The sequence below is a fragment of the Anomaloglossus baeobatrachus genome (genome assembly GCF_048569485.1).
Source record: "Anomaloglossus baeobatrachus isolate aAnoBae1 chromosome 2 unlocalized genomic scaffold, aAnoBae1.hap1 SUPER_2_unloc_1, whole genome shotgun sequence".
Taxonomy (NCBI): Eukaryota; Metazoa; Chordata; class Amphibia; order Anura; family Aromobatidae; genus Anomaloglossus; species Anomaloglossus baeobatrachus.
Window position 1 is genome coordinate 3,160,025 of NW_027441779.1, and position 17,241 is coordinate 3,177,265.

General features: G+C 53.2%; 1 protein-coding gene across 1 annotated transcript in view; it reads right to left on the minus strand.

Annotated features, from left to right (window-relative positions):
* The window catches only part of RNF17 (ring finger protein 17), a 733,334-nt gene extending 716,486 nt beyond the window's left edge, over positions 1-16,848 (minus strand). Inside the window, exon 1 of the mRNA XM_075331310.1 lies at positions 16,770-16,848. Within this exon, the coding sequence (XP_075187425.1) occupies positions 16,770-16,771 (2 nt within the window). The 5' untranslated portion in view covers positions 16,772-16,848. The remainder of the gene's footprint in view (positions 1-16,769) is intronic.
* Between the last annotated feature and the right edge of the window lie 393 nt (positions 16,849-17,241).

Sequence of the window (17,241 nt, forward strand, 5' to 3'; positions counted from 1 at the left end):
CCGCCTGCAGAAGAGCATCTGCTCGGTCGGGATGTGGGGAGGTTCTGAAGAACCGAGGCGGAGGACGAGAACTGAATTCTATCCTGTACCCATGAGACAAAATGTCTGCTACCCACCGGTCTTTGACCTGTGGCAGCCAAATGTCGCAAAAGCGGGAGAGCCTGCCACCGACCGAGGATGCGGAGGGATGAGGCCGAAAGTCATGAGGCAGCCGCCTTGGAAGCGGTTCCTCCGGTTGCTTTCTTGGGGCGTGAATGAGCCCGCCAGGAATCTGAGCTCCTTTGCTCCTTCTGAGTCCCTTTGGACGAGGAGAATTGGGTCTTGCTGGAGCCTCGAAAGGACCGAAACCTCGACTGCCACTTCCTCTGTTGAGGTTTGCTTGATCTGGGCTGGGGTAAGGAGGAGTCCTTACCCTTGGATTGCTTAATGATTTCAGCCAATTGTTCACCAAACAGTCTATCTACAGATAGTGGCAAGCTGGTTAAACATTTTTTGGAAGCAGAATCCGCTTTCCATTCCTTTAACCACAAGGCTCTGCGCAAGACAACAGAGTTGGCAGACGCAATTGAGGTACGGCTTGTAGAGTCCAGGACAGCGTTGATAGCGTAAGTCGCAAACGCAGACATTTGCGAGGTTAGGGACGCTACTCGCGGCACTGCAGGACATATGATAGAGTCCACCTGTGCCAGGCCAGCTGAAATAGCTTGGAGTGCCCACACGGCCGCGAATGCTGGAGCAAACGACGCGCCGATAGCTTCATAGACAGACTTTAACCAAAGGTCCATCTGTCTGTCATTGGCATCTTTAAGAGAAGCCCCATCTTCCACTGCAACTATGGATCTAGCTGCAAGCCTGGAGATTGGGGGGTCCACCTTTGGACACTGGGTCCAGCGTTTGACCACGTCAGGGGGAAAGGGATAACGTGTATCCTTAAGACGTTTGGAGAAACGCTTATCTGGGTAGGCATGGTGTTTCTGGACTGATTCCCTGAAGTCAGCGTGGTCCAGAAAAGTACTCAGTTTTGGCTTAGGATACCTGAAATGGAACTTCTCCTGCTGTGCAGCTGCCTCCTCTGCAGAAGGGGCAGGGGGAGAAATTTCCAATAGACTATTGATGGCCCCTATAAGGTCATTTACCATGGCGTCACCATCAGGAGTATCAAGATTAAGAGCGGTTTCAGGATTAGACTCCTGATCCCCCTCCTCTGTCTCATCATGTAGAGACTCTTCTCGCTGAGACCCTGAACCGCGTGATGACGCGGAGGGTCTCTCCCAGCGAGCACGCTTAGGCTGCCTGGGACTGTCATCTGAATCAGAGCCGTCAGGCTGAGATGCCTGGGACCCCCTTGAAGCACGGATTAACTCCAACTGAGGGGGACCGGGAAACATTGCCGCAGCAGTGTCCATGGACTGAGTAACTGGCCTGGCCTGCAAGGTCTCTAGGATTTTTGTCATAGTGACAGACATCCTGTCAGCAAAGAAGGGAATTTTGTTACTTACCGTAAATTCCTTTTCTTCTAGCTCTTATTGGGAGACCCAGACGATTGGGTGTATAGCACTGCCTCCGGAGGCCACACAAAGCAATTACACTAAAAAGTGTAAGGCCCCTCCCCTTCTGGCTATACACCCCCAGTGGGATCACTGGCTCACCAGTTTTAGTGCAAAAGCAAGAAGGAGGAAAGCCAATAACTGGTTTAAACAAATTCACTCCGAAGTAACATCGGAGAACTGAAAACCGTTCAACATGAACAACATGTGTACCCGCAAACAAACCAACAATCCCGAAGGACAACAGGGCGGGTGCTGGGTCTCCCAATAAGAGCTAGAAGAAAAGGAATTTACGGTAAGTAACAAAATTCCCTTCTTCGGCGCTCTATTGGGAGACCCAGACGATTGGGACGTCCAAAAGCTGTCCCTGGGTGGGTAAAGAAATACCTCATGTTAGAGCTGCAAGACAGCCCTCCCCTACGGGGAGGCAACTGCCGCCTGCAGGACTCTTCTACCTAGGCTGGCGTCCGCCGAAGCATAGGTATGCACCTGATAATGTTTGGTGAAAGTGTGCAGACTCGACCAGGTAGCTGCCTGGCACACCTGTTGAGCCGTAGCCTGGTGTCGTAATGCCCAGGATGCACCCACGGCTCTGGTAGAATGGGCCTTCAGCCCTGATGGAACCGGAAGCCCAGCAGAACGGTAGGCTTCAAGAATTGGTTCTTTGATCCATCGAGCCAGGGTGGCCTTAGAAGCCTGCGACCCTTTGCGCTTACCAGCGACAAGGACAAAGAGTGCATCCGAACGGCGCAAGGGCGCCGTGCGGGAAATGTAGATTCTGAGTGCTCTCACCAGATCTAACAAATGTAAATCCTTCTCATACCGATGAACTGCATGAGGACAAAACGAAGGCAAAGAGATATCCTGATTAAGATGAAAAGAGGATACCACCTTCGGGAGAAACTCCTGAATAGGGCGCAGCACAACCTTGTCCTGGTGGAAGACCAGGAAGGGAGCCTTGGATGATAGTGCTGCCAGCTCAGACACTCTCCGAAGAGATGTGATCGCTACCAGAAAAGCCACTTTCTGTGATAGTCTAGAAAGTGAAACCTCCTTCAGAGGCTCGAAGGGCGGCTTCTGGAGGGCAACTAGTACCCTGTTCAGATCCCATGGATCTAACGGCCGCTTGTACGGGGGTACGATATGGCAAACCCCCTGTAGGAACGTGCGCACCTTAGGAAGGCGTGCCAAACGCCTCTGAAAAAAGACGGATAGCGCCGAGACCTGACCTTTAAGGGAGCCGAGCGACAAACCTTTTTCTAACCCAGATTGCAGGAAAGAAAGAAAGGTAGGCAATGCAAATGGCCAGGGAGACACTCCCTGAGCAGAGCACCAGGATAAAAATATCCTCCACGTTCTGTGGTAGATCTTAGCGGACGTGGGCTTCCTAGCCTGTCTCATGGTGGCAACGACCCCTTGGGACAATCCTGAAGACGTTAGGATCCAGGACTCAATGGCCACACAGTCAGGTTCAGGGCCGCAGAATTCCGATGGAAAAACGGCCCTTGGGACAGTAAGTCTGGTCGGTCTGGGAGTGCCCACGGTTGGCCGACCGTGAGCTGCCACAGATCCGGATACCACGCCCTCCTCGGCCAGTCTGGGGCGACAAGTATGACGCGGCTGCAATCGGATCTGATCTTGCGTAGCACTCTGGGCAAGAGTGCCAGAGGTGGAAACACGTAAGGGAGCCGGAACTGCGACCAATCTTGCACTAGGGCGTCTGCCGCCAGCGCTCTTTGATCGGGAGACCGTGCCATGAAGGTTGGGACCTTGTTGTTGTGCCGTGACGCCATTAGGTCGACGTCCGGCACCCCCCAGCGGCGACAGATTTCCTGAAACACGTCTGGGTGAAGGGACCATTCCCCTGCGTCCATGCCCTGGCGACTGAGGAAGTCTGCATCCCAGTTTTCTACGCCGGGGATGTGAACTGCGGATATGGTGGAGGCTGTGGCTTCCACCCACATCAGAATCCGCCGGACTTCCTGGAAGGCTTGCCGACTGCGTGTCCCCCCTTGGTGGTTGATGTATGCCACCGCTGTGGAGTTGTCCGACTGAATTCGGATCTGCCTTCCTTCCAGCCACTGCTGGAAGGCTAGTAGGGCAAGATACACTGCTCTGATTTCCAGAACATTGATCTGAAGGGTGGACTCCTGCTGAGACCACGTACCCTGAGCCCTGTGGTGGAGAAAGACTGCTCCCCACCCTGACAGACTCGCGTCTGTCGTGACCACCGCCCAAGACGGTGGTAGGAAGGATCTTCCCTGTGATAATGAGGTGGGAAGAAGCCACCACTGCAGAGAGTCTTTGGCCGTCTGGGAAAGGGAGACTTTCCTGTCCAGGGATGTTGACTTCCCGTCCCATTGGCGGAGAATGTCCCATTGAAGTGGACGCAGATGAAACTGCGCAAACGGAACCGCCTCTATTGCCGCCACCATCTTCCCGAGGAAGTGCATGAGGCGTCTTAAGGAGTGCGGCTGACCTTGAAGGAGAGCCTGCACCCCAGTCTGTAGAGACCGCTGCTTGTCCAGCGGAAGCTTCACTATCGCTGAGAGAGTATGAAACTCCATGCCAAGATACGTTAGTGATTGGGTCGGTGACAGATTTGACTTTGGGAAGTTGATGATCCACCCGAACGCCTGGAGAGTCTCCAGTGCAACATTCAGGCTGAGTTGGCATGCCTCTTGAGAGGGTGCCTTGACCAGTAGATCGTCCAAGTAAGGGATCACAGAGTGTCCGTGAGAGTGCAAGACTGCTACCACTGCCGCCATGATCTTGGTGAACACCCGAGGGGCTGTCGCCAGACCAAATGGCAGAGCTACGAACTGAAGATGGTCGTCTCCTATCACGAAGCGTAGAAAGCATTGGTGCTCTGTAGCAATCGGCACGTGGAGATAAGCATCTTTGATGTCTATTGATGCTAGGAAATCTCCTTGAGACATTGAGGCAATGACTGAGCGGAGGGATTCCATCCGGAACCGCCTGGCGTTCACATGCTTGTTGAGCAGTTTTAGGTCCAGAACAGGACGGAAGGAGCCGTCCTTTTTTGGAACCACAAAGAGATTGGAGTAAAATCCTCGCCCCCGATCCTGAGGGGGGACAGGGATCACGACTCCTTCTGCTCTTAGAGAGTCCACCGCCTGCAGCAGGGCATCTGCTCGGTTGGGGTGTGGGGAGGTTCTGAAGAACCGAAGTGGAGGCCGAGAACTGAACTCGATTCTGTACCCGCGAGACAGAATGTCTGTTACCCACCGGTCTTTGACCTGTGACAGCCAAATGTCGCAAAAGCGGGAGAGCCTGCCACCGACCGAGGATGCGGAGGGAGGAGGCCGAAAGTCATGAGGTAGCCGCTTTGGAAGCGGTTCCTCCATTTGCTTTCCTGGGGCGTGAGTGAGCCCGCCAGGAATCTGAGCTCCCTTGTTCTTTCTGAGTCCTTTTGGACGAGGAGAATTGGGCCTTGCCCGAGCCTCGAAAGGACCGAAACCTCGACTGCCACTTTTTCTGTTGAGGTTTACTTGCTCTGGGCTGTGGTAAGGAAGAGTCCTTACCCTTGGACTGTTTTATGATTTCAGCCAATGGCTCACCAAACAGTCTGTCTCTAGATAATGGCAAGCTGGTTAAGCATTTTTTAGAACCAGCATCTGCTTTCCAGTCCTTTAACCACAAGGCTCTGCGCAAAACCACAGAATTGGCGGACGCCATAGCGGTACGGCTCGTAGATTCTAGGACAGCATTGATAGCATAGGTCGCAAACGCAGACATTTGCGAAGTTAGGGACGCCACTTGCGGCACTGCTGGATGTATGAAAGCATCCACCTGTGCTAAACCAGCTGAAATAGCTTGGAGTGCCCACACGGCCGCGAATGCTGGAGCAAACGACGCGCCGATAGCTTCATAGACAGATTTCAACCAAAGGTCCATCTGTCTGTCGTTGGCATCTTTAAGTGAGGCGCCATCCTCTACTGCGACTATGGATCTAGCCGCAAGCTTGGAAATTGGGGGATCCACCTTTGGACACTGGGTCCAGCGTTTGGCCACCTCAGAGGGAAAAGGATAACGGGTATCCTTAGAACGTTTAGAGAAACGCTTGTCTGGATGAGCGTCGTGTTTCTGGATCGATTCTCTGAAGTCAGAGTGGTCCAAAAAAGCACTTAATTTACGCTTGGGATATAGGAAATGGAACTTCTCCTGCTGTGCAGCTGCCTCCTCTGCAGAAGGGGCTGGGGGAGAAATATCCAACAGTCTATTAATTGCCGATATAAGGTCATTAACCATGGCGTCACCATCAGGGGCATCCAGATTGAGAGGGGCCTCAGGATTAGAATCCTGATCACCGTCCTCAGTCTCATCACAGAGAGACTCTTGTCGCTGAGACCCTGAGCAGTGTGATGACGTGGAGGGTCTTTCCCAGCGAGCTCGCTTAGGCTGCCTGGGACTGTCATCTGAGTCAGAGACTTCAGCCTGTGATGCTTGAGACCCCCCTGAAGTACGGATTAGTTCCAACTGAGGGGGACCGGAGAGCATAGACACAGCAGTGTCCATGGTCTGAGCAACTGGCCTGGACTGCAAGGTCTCCAGGATTTTTGCCATAGTCACAGACATTTTATCAGCAAAAACTGCAAAGTCTGTCCCCGTCACCGGGGCAGGGTTCACAGGCGTCTCTGCCTGGGCCACTACCACCATAGGCTCTGGCTGACGAAGTGCCACTGGGACTGAACATTGCACACAATGAGAGTCGTTGGAGCCTGCTGGTAGATTAGCCCCACATGCAGTACAAACAGTGTACACAGCCTGTGCCTTGGCACCCTTGCGTTTTGCGGATGACATGTTGCTGCCTCCTCAGAGCAGTACAGGGTGTCCAGCCAAGAAGCGACCTTACAGTGCAACTATATATATATATGGTACCAAGAAAAAAGTACACTAATATAACACTGAGGCACTAGTGGGGCCAGCACTAAAGTGCAGCTTACCGCCCGCTTAGGAGCGGGTGTGTGGTCGCCGAAATCCCTTTAGTCTGGGTCTCCCAGAGCCTGCTGCCTTTCACCAGCCAGACCGCATGTGTAATGGCTGCCGGCGTCCTTGTGGAGAGGGGGGGCGGGCCCTGGGCGTATACAGACGAAGAGCGGGAAGCCTGCTTCCCACTGTGCCTAGTGAGAGGGCTGGAGCATGTAAATAAAGCTCCAGCCCTCGGCGCTGCCAATTGAGCAGCGTCTCTCCCCTACCCTGATTGACAGGGTGGGGGCGGGAACGAAGCGGCGCTAGGCCGCAGAAGCCGGGGGCTAAAGTTAGAAGCGCCGCCGCCGTAAAAGCGCGGTCGGCGCAAAGTCCCCGGCGCACCACAAGTCGCAGCTGCGCCGCCGCTGCAGTAGCGGTCGGCGCAGTAGTTCCCAACATGTAACGTCACTCAGCAAAGCTGCAGTGACCTAACCCCAGCGCACAGCGCTACTGTCCCCGGCGCACTATAACGCTCAGCAAGCCTTGAGAGTGTCCGTGCCTGCCGGGGACACAGAGTACCTGAAAGTTGCAGGGCCTTGTCCCTGAACGGCACTCCCGCTCCAAATCCAGCAGGTTCTCTGGGTCTGTGGATGGAGCCCGGCCCCAGGGCTTGGGGGCCGGCAAGATCCCACTTCCACAGAGCCCTCCAGGGGATGTGGAAGGAAAACAGCATGTGGGCTCCAGCCTCTGTACCAGCAATAGGTACCTCAACCTTACAAGCACCACCGCGGGTGAGAAGGGAGCATGCTGGGGGCCCCATATGGGCCCTCTTTTCTTCCATCCGATATAGCCAGCAGCTACTGCTGACTACAAACAGTGGAGCTATGCGTGGATGTCTGACCTCCTTCGCACAAAGCAGAAAACTGGTGAGCCAGTGATCCCACTGGGGGTGTATAGCCAGAAGGGGAGGGGCCTTACACTTTTTAGTGTAATTGCTTTGTGTGGCCTCCGGAGGCAGTGCTATACACCCAATCGTCTGGGTCTCCCAATAGAGCGCCGAAGAAAACTGCAAACTCTGTCCCCGTCACCGGGACAGGGTTCACCGGCGACTCTGCCTGGGCTACTACCACCATAGACTCCGGCTGACGAAGTGGCACAGGGACCGAACATTGCACACAATGGGGTCATTGTAACCTGCCGGTAGATCAGCCCCACAAGCGGCACAAGCAGCGCTCACAGCCTGTGTCTTGGCACCCTTGCGTTTTGCAGATGACATGTTGTCGTCTCCTCAGAGCAATTGGGGTATACAGCCAAGAAGCGACCTTACAGTGCAAAATATATATATATATATGGTACAGAGAAAAAAGTACACAAATATCACACTGTGGCACTAGTGGGGCCAGCACTTAAGTGCTGCTTACCGCCCGCTTAACGCGGGTGTGTGGTCGCCAGAAATCCCTTGTCTGGGTCTCCCAGAGCCTGTGTCCGTTCTCCAGCCACACTGCATGTAGGAATGGCTGCCGGCGTCCTGTGGAGAGGGGCGGGCCCTGGGCGTGTGCAGACAAAGAGCGGGAAACCTGCGTCCCACTGTGCTCAGTGAGAGGGCTGGAGCATGTAAATAAGGCTCCAGCCCTCGGCGCTGATGAATCGAACAGCGTCTCTCCCTTGCCCTGATTGACAGGGCGGGGGCGGGAACGAAGCGGAGCTAGGCCGCAGAAGCCGGGGACTAAATTTATAAGCGACGCCGTCGTAAAAGCACGGTCGTCGCTAAGTCCCCGGCGCACTACAAGTCACAGCCGCGCCGCCGCTCTAGGGGCGGCCGGCGCGGCAGTCCCCAACACATAAAGTCACTCAGAAAAACTGTAGTGACTGTAACCCCAGCGCTACTGTCCCCGGCGCACTAGCACACCCAGCAAGTCTGGAGTGTGCGCGGCCTGTACATACGGGGACACAGAGTACCTTAATGTCGCAGGGCCTTGTCCCTGAACGGTACCTAGCTCCGTATCCAGCAGGTTCCATGGGTCTGTGGATGGAGCCCGGCCTCAGGGCTTGGGGGCCGGTAAGATCCCACTTCCTCAGAGCCCCTCAGGGGGATGGGGAAGGAAAACAGCATGTGGGCTCCAGCCTCCGTACCCGCAATGGGTACCTCAACCTTACAAACACCGCCGACATAAAGTGGGGTGAGAAGGGAGCATGCTGGGGGCCCTAGTATGGGCCCTCTTTTCTTCCATCCGACATAGTCAGCAGCTGCTGCTGACTAAACAGTGGAGCTATGCGTGGATGTCTGACCTCCTTCGCACAAAGCAGAAAACTGGTGAGCCAGTGATCCCACTGGGGGTGTATAGCCAGAAGGGGAGGGGCCTTACACTTTTTAGTGTAATTGCTTTGTGTGGCCTCCGGAGGCAGTGCTATACACCCAATCGTCTGGGTCTCCCAATGGAGCGCCGAAGAAAGTAAGAACAACTATTCTTATTTAGGCTATGTGCCCACAGGGAATGTGTCCTGCGGATATATCTGCAGGGGCTCCCAGTAAACCGCAGCACCACTTTGTCTTTTTCAATGCTGCGGTTGTATTGCGGAATGTCCTACGGATGTGCTGCGGTCATTCTGCATTGATGATACAGTACCATGGCTTCAGCACTGCATCCTCAATGCAGAACAAGCGCTGGAGTGACGGGAGAGTTCAATCACGCAGCACTTCACTATCCGGCAGTGTCGGTCAGTGTCTGCACATTGCCGGAGAAGGTGGGCGGGCCTGAACTAGCTCTGGCTGTCACATGACCGGAGCTCGTGCAGGCCCCGCCCACCTCCTGCTCCAGGCTCCACGGCGCTCCTCTGCAGTGGTGGAAGTGACTCCGGTGTCAGCTATCAAGGCAGGTAAGTATGGGGACCCTGCGGGAAAAGAAGGGAATTTTGTTACTTACCGTAAATTCCTTTTCTTCTAGCTCCTATTGGGAGACCCAGACGATTGGGTGTATAGCTACTGCCTCCGGAGGCCACACAAAGCACTACACCAAAAAGTGTAAGGCCCCTCCCCTTCTGGCTATACACCCCCAGTGGGATCACTGGCTCACCAGTTTTAGTGCAAAAGCAAGAAGGAGGAAAGCCAATAACTGGTTTAAACAAATTCACTCCGAAGTAACATCGGAGAACTGAAAACCATTCAACATGAACAACATGTGTACCCGAAAACAACCAAAAATCCCGAAGGACAACAGGGCGGGTGCTGGGTCTCCCAATAGGAGCTAGAAGAAAAGGAATTTACGGTAAGTAACAAAATTCCCTTCTTCTTCGGCGCTCCATTGGGAGACCCAGACGATTGGGACGTCCAAAAGCTGTCCCTGGGTGGGTAAAGAAATACCTCATGTTAGAGCTGCAAGACAGCCTTCCCCTACGGGGAGGCAACTGCCGCCTGCAGGACTCTTCTACCTAGGCTGGCGTCCGCCGAAGCATAGGTATGCACCTGATAATGTTTGGTGAACGTGTGCAGACTCGACCAGGTGACTGCCTGGCACACCTGTTGAGCCGTAGCCTGGTGCCGTAATGCCCAGGACGCACCCACGGCTCTGGTAGAATGGGCCTTCAGCCCTGATGGAACCGGAAGCCCAGTAGAACGGTAGGCTTCAAGGATTGGTTCCTTGATCCATTGAGCCAGGGTGGATGTTGCAGCCTGCGATCCCTTGCGCTGACCAGTGACAAGGACAAAGAGTGCATCCGAGCGGCGCAGGAGCGCCGTGCGGGAATGTAGATTCTGGGTGCTGTACACCAGATCCAACAATGCAAAGCCATTACATATCGATGAAATGGATAAAAGAAAGGTAAGGAGATATCCTGATTGTGATAAAAAGGGGATACCACCTTAGGGAGAAACTCTGGGATCGGACGCAGCACTACCTTATCTTGGTGAACACCAGGAAGGGAGCTTTGGATGACCGCGCTGCTAGTTCGGACACTCTCCGAAAAGACGTGACCGCTACCAGAAAGGCCACTTTCTGTGAAAGTCGAGAAAGTGAAAACAACCCTCAGAGGCTCAAAGGGCGGCTCCTAGAGAGCAATTAATACCCTGTGCAGATCCCATGGGTCTGACGGCCTCTTGTACGGAGGGACAATGTGATAACCCCCCTGCAGGAACGTGCGTACCTGAGGAAGTCGTACTAGGCGCTTCTGAAAGAATACCGACAGCGCTGCGACTTGTCCTTTAAGGGAGCCGAGCGACAAACCTTTTCCCAATCCAGATGCAGGAAGGGGGGAAAAAGGAGACAATGGAAATGGCCAGGGAGACACTCCCTAAGCAGAGCACCATGATAAGAATAACTTCCACGTCTTGTGGTAGATCTTGGCAGACGTCGGCTTCCTAGCCCGTCTCATGGTGGCAATGACGTCTTGAGATAATCCTGAAGACGCTAGGATCTCGGACTCGATGGCCACACAGTGCGGATCAGGGCCGTAGAATTCAGTGGAAAGAACGGCCCTTGGGACAGTAAGTCTGGCCGGTCTGAGAGTGCCCACGGTTGGCCGACCGTGAGATGCCACAGATCCGGGACCACGACCTCCTCGGTCAGTCTGGGACGACGAGGATGGCGCGGCGGCAAGCGGAGCTGAGCTTGCGTAGCACTCTGGGCAACAGTGCCAGAGTAGGAAACACATAGGGTAGCTGGAACTGCGACCAATCCTGAACTAGGGCGCCTGCCGCCAGAGTTCTTTGCTCGTGAGACCGCGCCATGAAAATCGGGACCTTGTTGTTGTGCCGAGACGCCATTAGGTCGACGTCCGGCATCCTCCAGCGGCTACAGATTTCCTGACACCATACTGGGTGCAGAGGCCATTCCCCTGCGTCCATGCCCAGGCGACTGAGGAAGTCTGCTTCCCAATTTTCTACGCCCGGGATGTGAACTGCGGATATGGTGGATGCTCTGTCCCCCACCCACATCAGAATCCGCCGGATTGCCTGGTAGGCTTGGCGATGCATGTTCCGCCTTGGTGGGCGATGTCTGCCACCGCTGTGGAATTGTCCGACTGAATTCGGATCTGTTTTCCTTCCAGCCACTGCTGGAAGGCTTGCAGGGCAAGATGCACTGCCCAGATTTCCAGAACATTGATCTGAAGGATGGACTCCTCTGGAGAGAGTCCTTGACCGTCTGAGAAGGGAAACGTTCCTTTCTAGGGACGTCGACTCCCCAACCCATTGGCAAAGCATGTCCCATTGAAGTGGACGCAGATGAAACTGCGCGAAAGTGACTGCCTCTGCATGAGGCGTCTTAAGGGGTGTGACTGGCCTTGAAGGAGAGACTGCACCCCCGTCTGTAGTGAACGCTGCTTGTCCAGCGGAAGCTTCACTATCGCTGAGGGAGTGTGAAACTCCATGCCCAGATATGTCAGCGATTGGGTCGGTGCCCGATGTAACCTTGAAAAGTTGATGATCCACCCGAAACTCTGGAGAGTCTCCAGCGCCACGTTCAGGCTGTGTCGGCATGCCTCTTGAGAGGGTGCCTTGACAAGTGGATCGTCCAGTAAGGATCACAGAGTGACCCTGAGAGTGCAGGACTGCTCCCACTGCTGCCCTCAACTTGGTGAAAACCCGTAGGGCTGTCGCCAGACCGAAGGGCAGTGGAACGCACTGAAGATGCTCGTCTTCAATAACGAAACGTAGCAAACGCTGGTGCTCTGGAGCAATCGGCACGTGGAGATAAGCATCCTGATGTCTATTGATGCTAGGAAATCTCCTTGAGACATTGAGGCAATGACGGAGCGGAGGGTTACATCCGGAACCGCCTGGCCTTCACGTGCTTGGTGAGCAGTTTTAGGTCCAGAACGGAACGGAAAAAGCCACCCCTTTTTTTTTTTTTTTTTTGGCACCCCAATAAGATTGGAGGAACAGGGATTACCACTCCTTCTGCCTGCAGAAGAGCATCGGCTCGGTGGGGGGGGGGGAGTTCTGAAGAATCGAGCCGGAGGACGAGAACAGAGCTCTATCCTGTACACGTGAGACACAATGTCTCTCACCCACCGGTCTGTGACCTGTGGCAGCTAAATGTACCCAGAAGCGGGAGATTCTGCCACCAACCGCGGATGCGGGGAGAGAGAGCTGAAATACATGAGGAGATCGCCTTGGTAGCGGTTCCTCCTGCTGCCCTCCTTGGGCGTGAATGAGCCCGGCCGGAATCTGAGCCCCTCTGAGCCTTTTGAGCCCTTCTAGACGAGGACAATTGGGACTTGCCCGAGCCTGGGAAGGACCAACCTCGACTGTCCCCCCAGGACAGCATTACTAGGGTAAGTCGCAATGCAGACATTGCGAGGTTAAGGACACCACCTGCGGCACAGATGTACATGTGCTCAAGACCAGCTGCGCAAGACCAGCTGAAAAAGGTTAGGGTGCCCATACGGCTGCGAATGCCGGAGCAACCGACACGCTGATAGCTGCACAGACAGATTTCAACCGGAGGTCTATCTGTCTGTCAATGGCATCTTTAAGTGAAGCCCCATCCTCCACTGCAACTATGGATCTAGCCGCAAGCCTGGAGATTGGGGGATCCACCTTTGGACCCTGGGTCCAGGGCTGTACCACATCAGGGTAAAGGGATAACGTGCATCCTTAATACGTTTGGAGAAAACGTTTATCTGGTAAGCGTGGTGTTTCTGAACTGCGTCTCTGAAGTCAGCGTGGTCAGAAAAAGTACTCAATCTACGCCTGAGTACTGAAAAAGGATTTCTCCTGCTGTGAAGCTGACTCCTCCACTGGGGGAGCTGAGGGAGAAATATGCAACATTCCATTGATGGACGCTATAAGATCATTCACTATGGCGTCACCATCCGGTGTATCCGGTTTGAGAGCGGTGTCAGGACCAAAGCCCTGATCAGCTACGTCTGCCTCATCATACAGAGAGTCGTCCTGCTGGGACCTTGACCAGTGATGAAGCCGAGTGTCGCACCCAGCGAGCTAGCTTAGGCTGTCTGGGACTGCCGTCCGTGTCAGAGCCTTCACCCTGGAATGCCTGGGACCCCCCCGGAGCACTGATTATGTTCCAAATGAGGGTGGCCAGGGAGCATTAATCAAGATTGCCCATGGCCTGTCTGGACTGCAAAGTCTCTATCCCATGACAATCTATCAGCCGAAACTGCAACTCCGTCCCTGTCCCTGGACAGGGTTCACAGGTGGTTCCTTTGGCCACCTCTAGTAGAGACCCCGGCTGACCAAGTGCTACAGGGGTGCATTGCACACAATGGGGGTCAGTGGAACCTGCCGGTGGAACAGTATCACATGCAGGAAAAGCAGCATAGAAAGCCTGTGTTGCTTTTTTGCTGCTGTATTCTAGTCATCTATGCAATGTACAGCATACAAGCATAAACACTTCAGCACATGCAATACAAGCAGCATAGAAAGCCTGTGCCTTGGCACCCTTGCTTTTTTGCTGCTGTTGTCCAGCCATCTAGGAGAATATAGCCCAGAGTAGCGACCGTACAGTGCAATGTATAGCATACAAGCATATATACAAATGAACACTTCAGCACATGTAGTACAAGCAGCCTATAAAGCCTGTGCCTTGGCACCCATGCTTTTTTGCTGCTGTTGTCCAGCCCTCTAGGAGAATATAGCCAAGAGTAGCGACCGTACAGTGCAATGTATAGCATACAAGCATAAGTACAAATGAACACTTCAGCCATGCAATACAAGCAGCCTAGAAAACCTGTGCCTTAGCACTCTTGCGTTTTTGCTGCTGTTATCTCGCCATCTAGAAGGGCATATAGCCAAAGATAGCGACCTACAGTGCAGTGTATAGCATACAAGCATAAAATACAAATGGACACTTCGGTATTTAGTGGGGTCAGCACTTCAGGTGCTGCTTACCGCCCGCCTATAACGCGGGTGTGTGGTCGCCAGAGCCCTGTGTTGGTTGCCCAGAGCATGTCTCCGTTCCCCAGCTCGGACTGCGTGCAGGAATGGCTGCCGGCGTCCTTCTCCAGCTCGTGTGACGAGGGGCGGGCCGTGGGCGTGCCCCAGACAAGAGCGGGAAACTGGCGTCCCACTGTGTCCAGTGAAGGGGGCTGGAGAATGCAAAGCAGACTCCAGCCCTCGGCACTGACTGTCTGTACAGCGTCCCGCCTCTCCCCTGACTGGCAGGGCTGGAGGCGGGAACGAAACGAAAACTAGGCCGCAAAGCCGGGGACTCGAGTAATAAGCGCGGCCGTCCATGTGCACGGCCAGCGCGGAAGTCCCCGGCGCACCACAAGTCCCAGCCGCGCCACAATGTAAAAAACACCCAGCAACGGCCGGCGCGGCAGTTCCCAATACATAAAGTCACTCAGCAAAGCTGTAGTGACTAATAGCACGAGCGCTCAGCGCTGTTGCCCCCGGCGCACTAACACTCCCAGCAATGCTGGTGTGTGTGTGCGCGCTTGCCCGGGGACACAGAGTACCTTAATGTAGCAGGGCCTGTCCCTGACGATACTCAGCTCCATATCCAGCAGGTTCTCTGGGTCTGTGGATGGAGCCCGGTCTCAGTGCCTGGAGACCTGTAAGATCCCACTTCACCCAGAGCCCTGAGGGGGGATGGGGAAGGAAAACAGCATGTGGGCTCCAGCCTCCGTACCCGCAATGGGTACCTCAACCTTACAAACCCGCAAGTGGGGTGAGAAGGGAGCATGCTGGGGACCCCATATGGGCCCACTTTTCTTCCATCCGACATAGTCAGCAGCTGCTGCTGACTAAACAGTGGAGCTATGCGTGGATGTCTGACCTCCTTCGCACAAAGCAGAAAACTGGTGAGCCAGTGATCCCACTGGGGGTGTATAGCCAGAAGGGGAGGGGCCTTACACTTTTTGGTGTAGTGCTTTGTGTGGCCTCCGGAGGCAGTAGCTATACACCCAATCGTCTGGGTCTCCCAATGGAGCGCCGAAGAAAAACGCAGCATGGGCACAGCAGTTCCAAAATGCCATAAAATAGCTGGGGACTCGCAGTGCGCGTCAGAAGCCGACCAGGAAACACCAGGATGAGAAGGCGAGAATGGTAAACACGCGAGATTCTGAAGGAACTGATGGATTTACCTTAGCAACATCACCATGGTATCATGCCCACAGGAGCGTGATACCATGGAAAGCATGTAGACACCCACAAGGCGATGCGATGATGCCCATGGGGCTAGAGACCTATGCTATTTACATAGGGAATATATAAGTAATAAAATGTATATTACACAATATTACAAGAAAGGGATGGGTAGGAAGGGGTTAATAGCTCACACAGGCTCCTGCTGGGAAGGACCAGGCTATGAATCAATTGTCCATATAATAAGATAATCTGTCTTTGTATAACCATTGCTTAAATGCTATCATGTATACCAGGGTGCACATCCTGGAATGTATTATTGAAACTAATCATGCTAAATTTAACAAAGCAGGCATTCAGGAGGCCAGCTTACATTGGTCTCTTGAATGTCAGTAACAAGCTGCTGATAGGCTCATAGACTTTTGCTTATCTTCAAGTGCTTTATCAAGGACAGTATGGTCTTGTAGGGACCTCTAACCAAATAAGGGAGTAAGTGAAATCAAGTTAGATAATTGGTCAACAGCAATACGAATGTACTGAATGAACTGTATAACTATGATTGTTTTACAGTATACGGGTTAGAAGAGCATTGAGCTTCTCCCAGATAGAAATACGTCTCAGTGTGGTCTTTTTTCCTGATTCATTTACATCTGCGCAGTTCTAATCTGGAATCCTCCTCTGCGACCATGAGAGACCCTCTTAGTGGTCTCCCCCAACACTGCTTGTAGGTTTTAACGCTTTTTTGACCTGACAGGTTCCCTTTAACTCTTTGTCCTCTGGTTTATTCAGGTTTCCAAAAATGCATACTTTAACAGCCGCCAGGAAAAAAGCAGCTACGAAGATTAGTGGAAAAGGCAGGTCCCTCGGCTGCTTATTACCATCTCCTTTCTTCTGACAGGTTGTCCCCAAGTGTGCGATTCAGGCAACATGAGTCAGCTGACAGGTTTCCTATGCCAGTTGCATCCACTACCTTTGTGAAATTAGATATCTAACAGACTTCACTTGTGTGCAGATTAATATCATAGTTTAGGCACAACCCAAATAGATGAATATACAGTATATTTATACTTCAAGTGGAAAACTGTTCTAATTTCCTGCATCCCTTTCACAAAGCTATAGAAAAAATTCTGGCTGCATACAGCCGTCACTAGGGGGAGCACTCCCTTGTACCAAAGACTCCTTTCATATGAAGCTCAATTGGAGCTGAATATATAGGTCTAAATTAGGCCGCATGCGCACATACTTACATTACCAATGACTCTGCAGGGTTTTCAGTTGGACTGGAGGTGTCATCATCACAGCTTAACTTGTTCCAGAAGACTCGATCCCTTTCCTGTCATACAGGAACATAAAAATAGTGTGTCATTTCTGGTTGTTATAACCCCCCCCCCTCCCTCTTCCATAGGTCGTTAACTGGTTTAAAGCGAACCAACCAGCAGGTTTTTCACATATAAAGTAAAGGCACTGCCACTAGGACGCTGATTAAGATCATACCTTCAGTTTAGAGAGCCGAGGCTTCATTGCAGAAAAATCTTTTATCAAAGCTTCAGAAATGACGTAATTGGTGCAGTGGCTTGAGCATCGTGGTGGGACTTTGTGGGTCGGGTCTTCTTATGCTTTCTTCTGCCTTGCCTTCTTTTCTGTAGTTAAACTTTGCACCACCAATGCCATTGCTGATAGTGGTGGCTCATGAGCATTGCTAGTGTGGCGTTGTAGTCA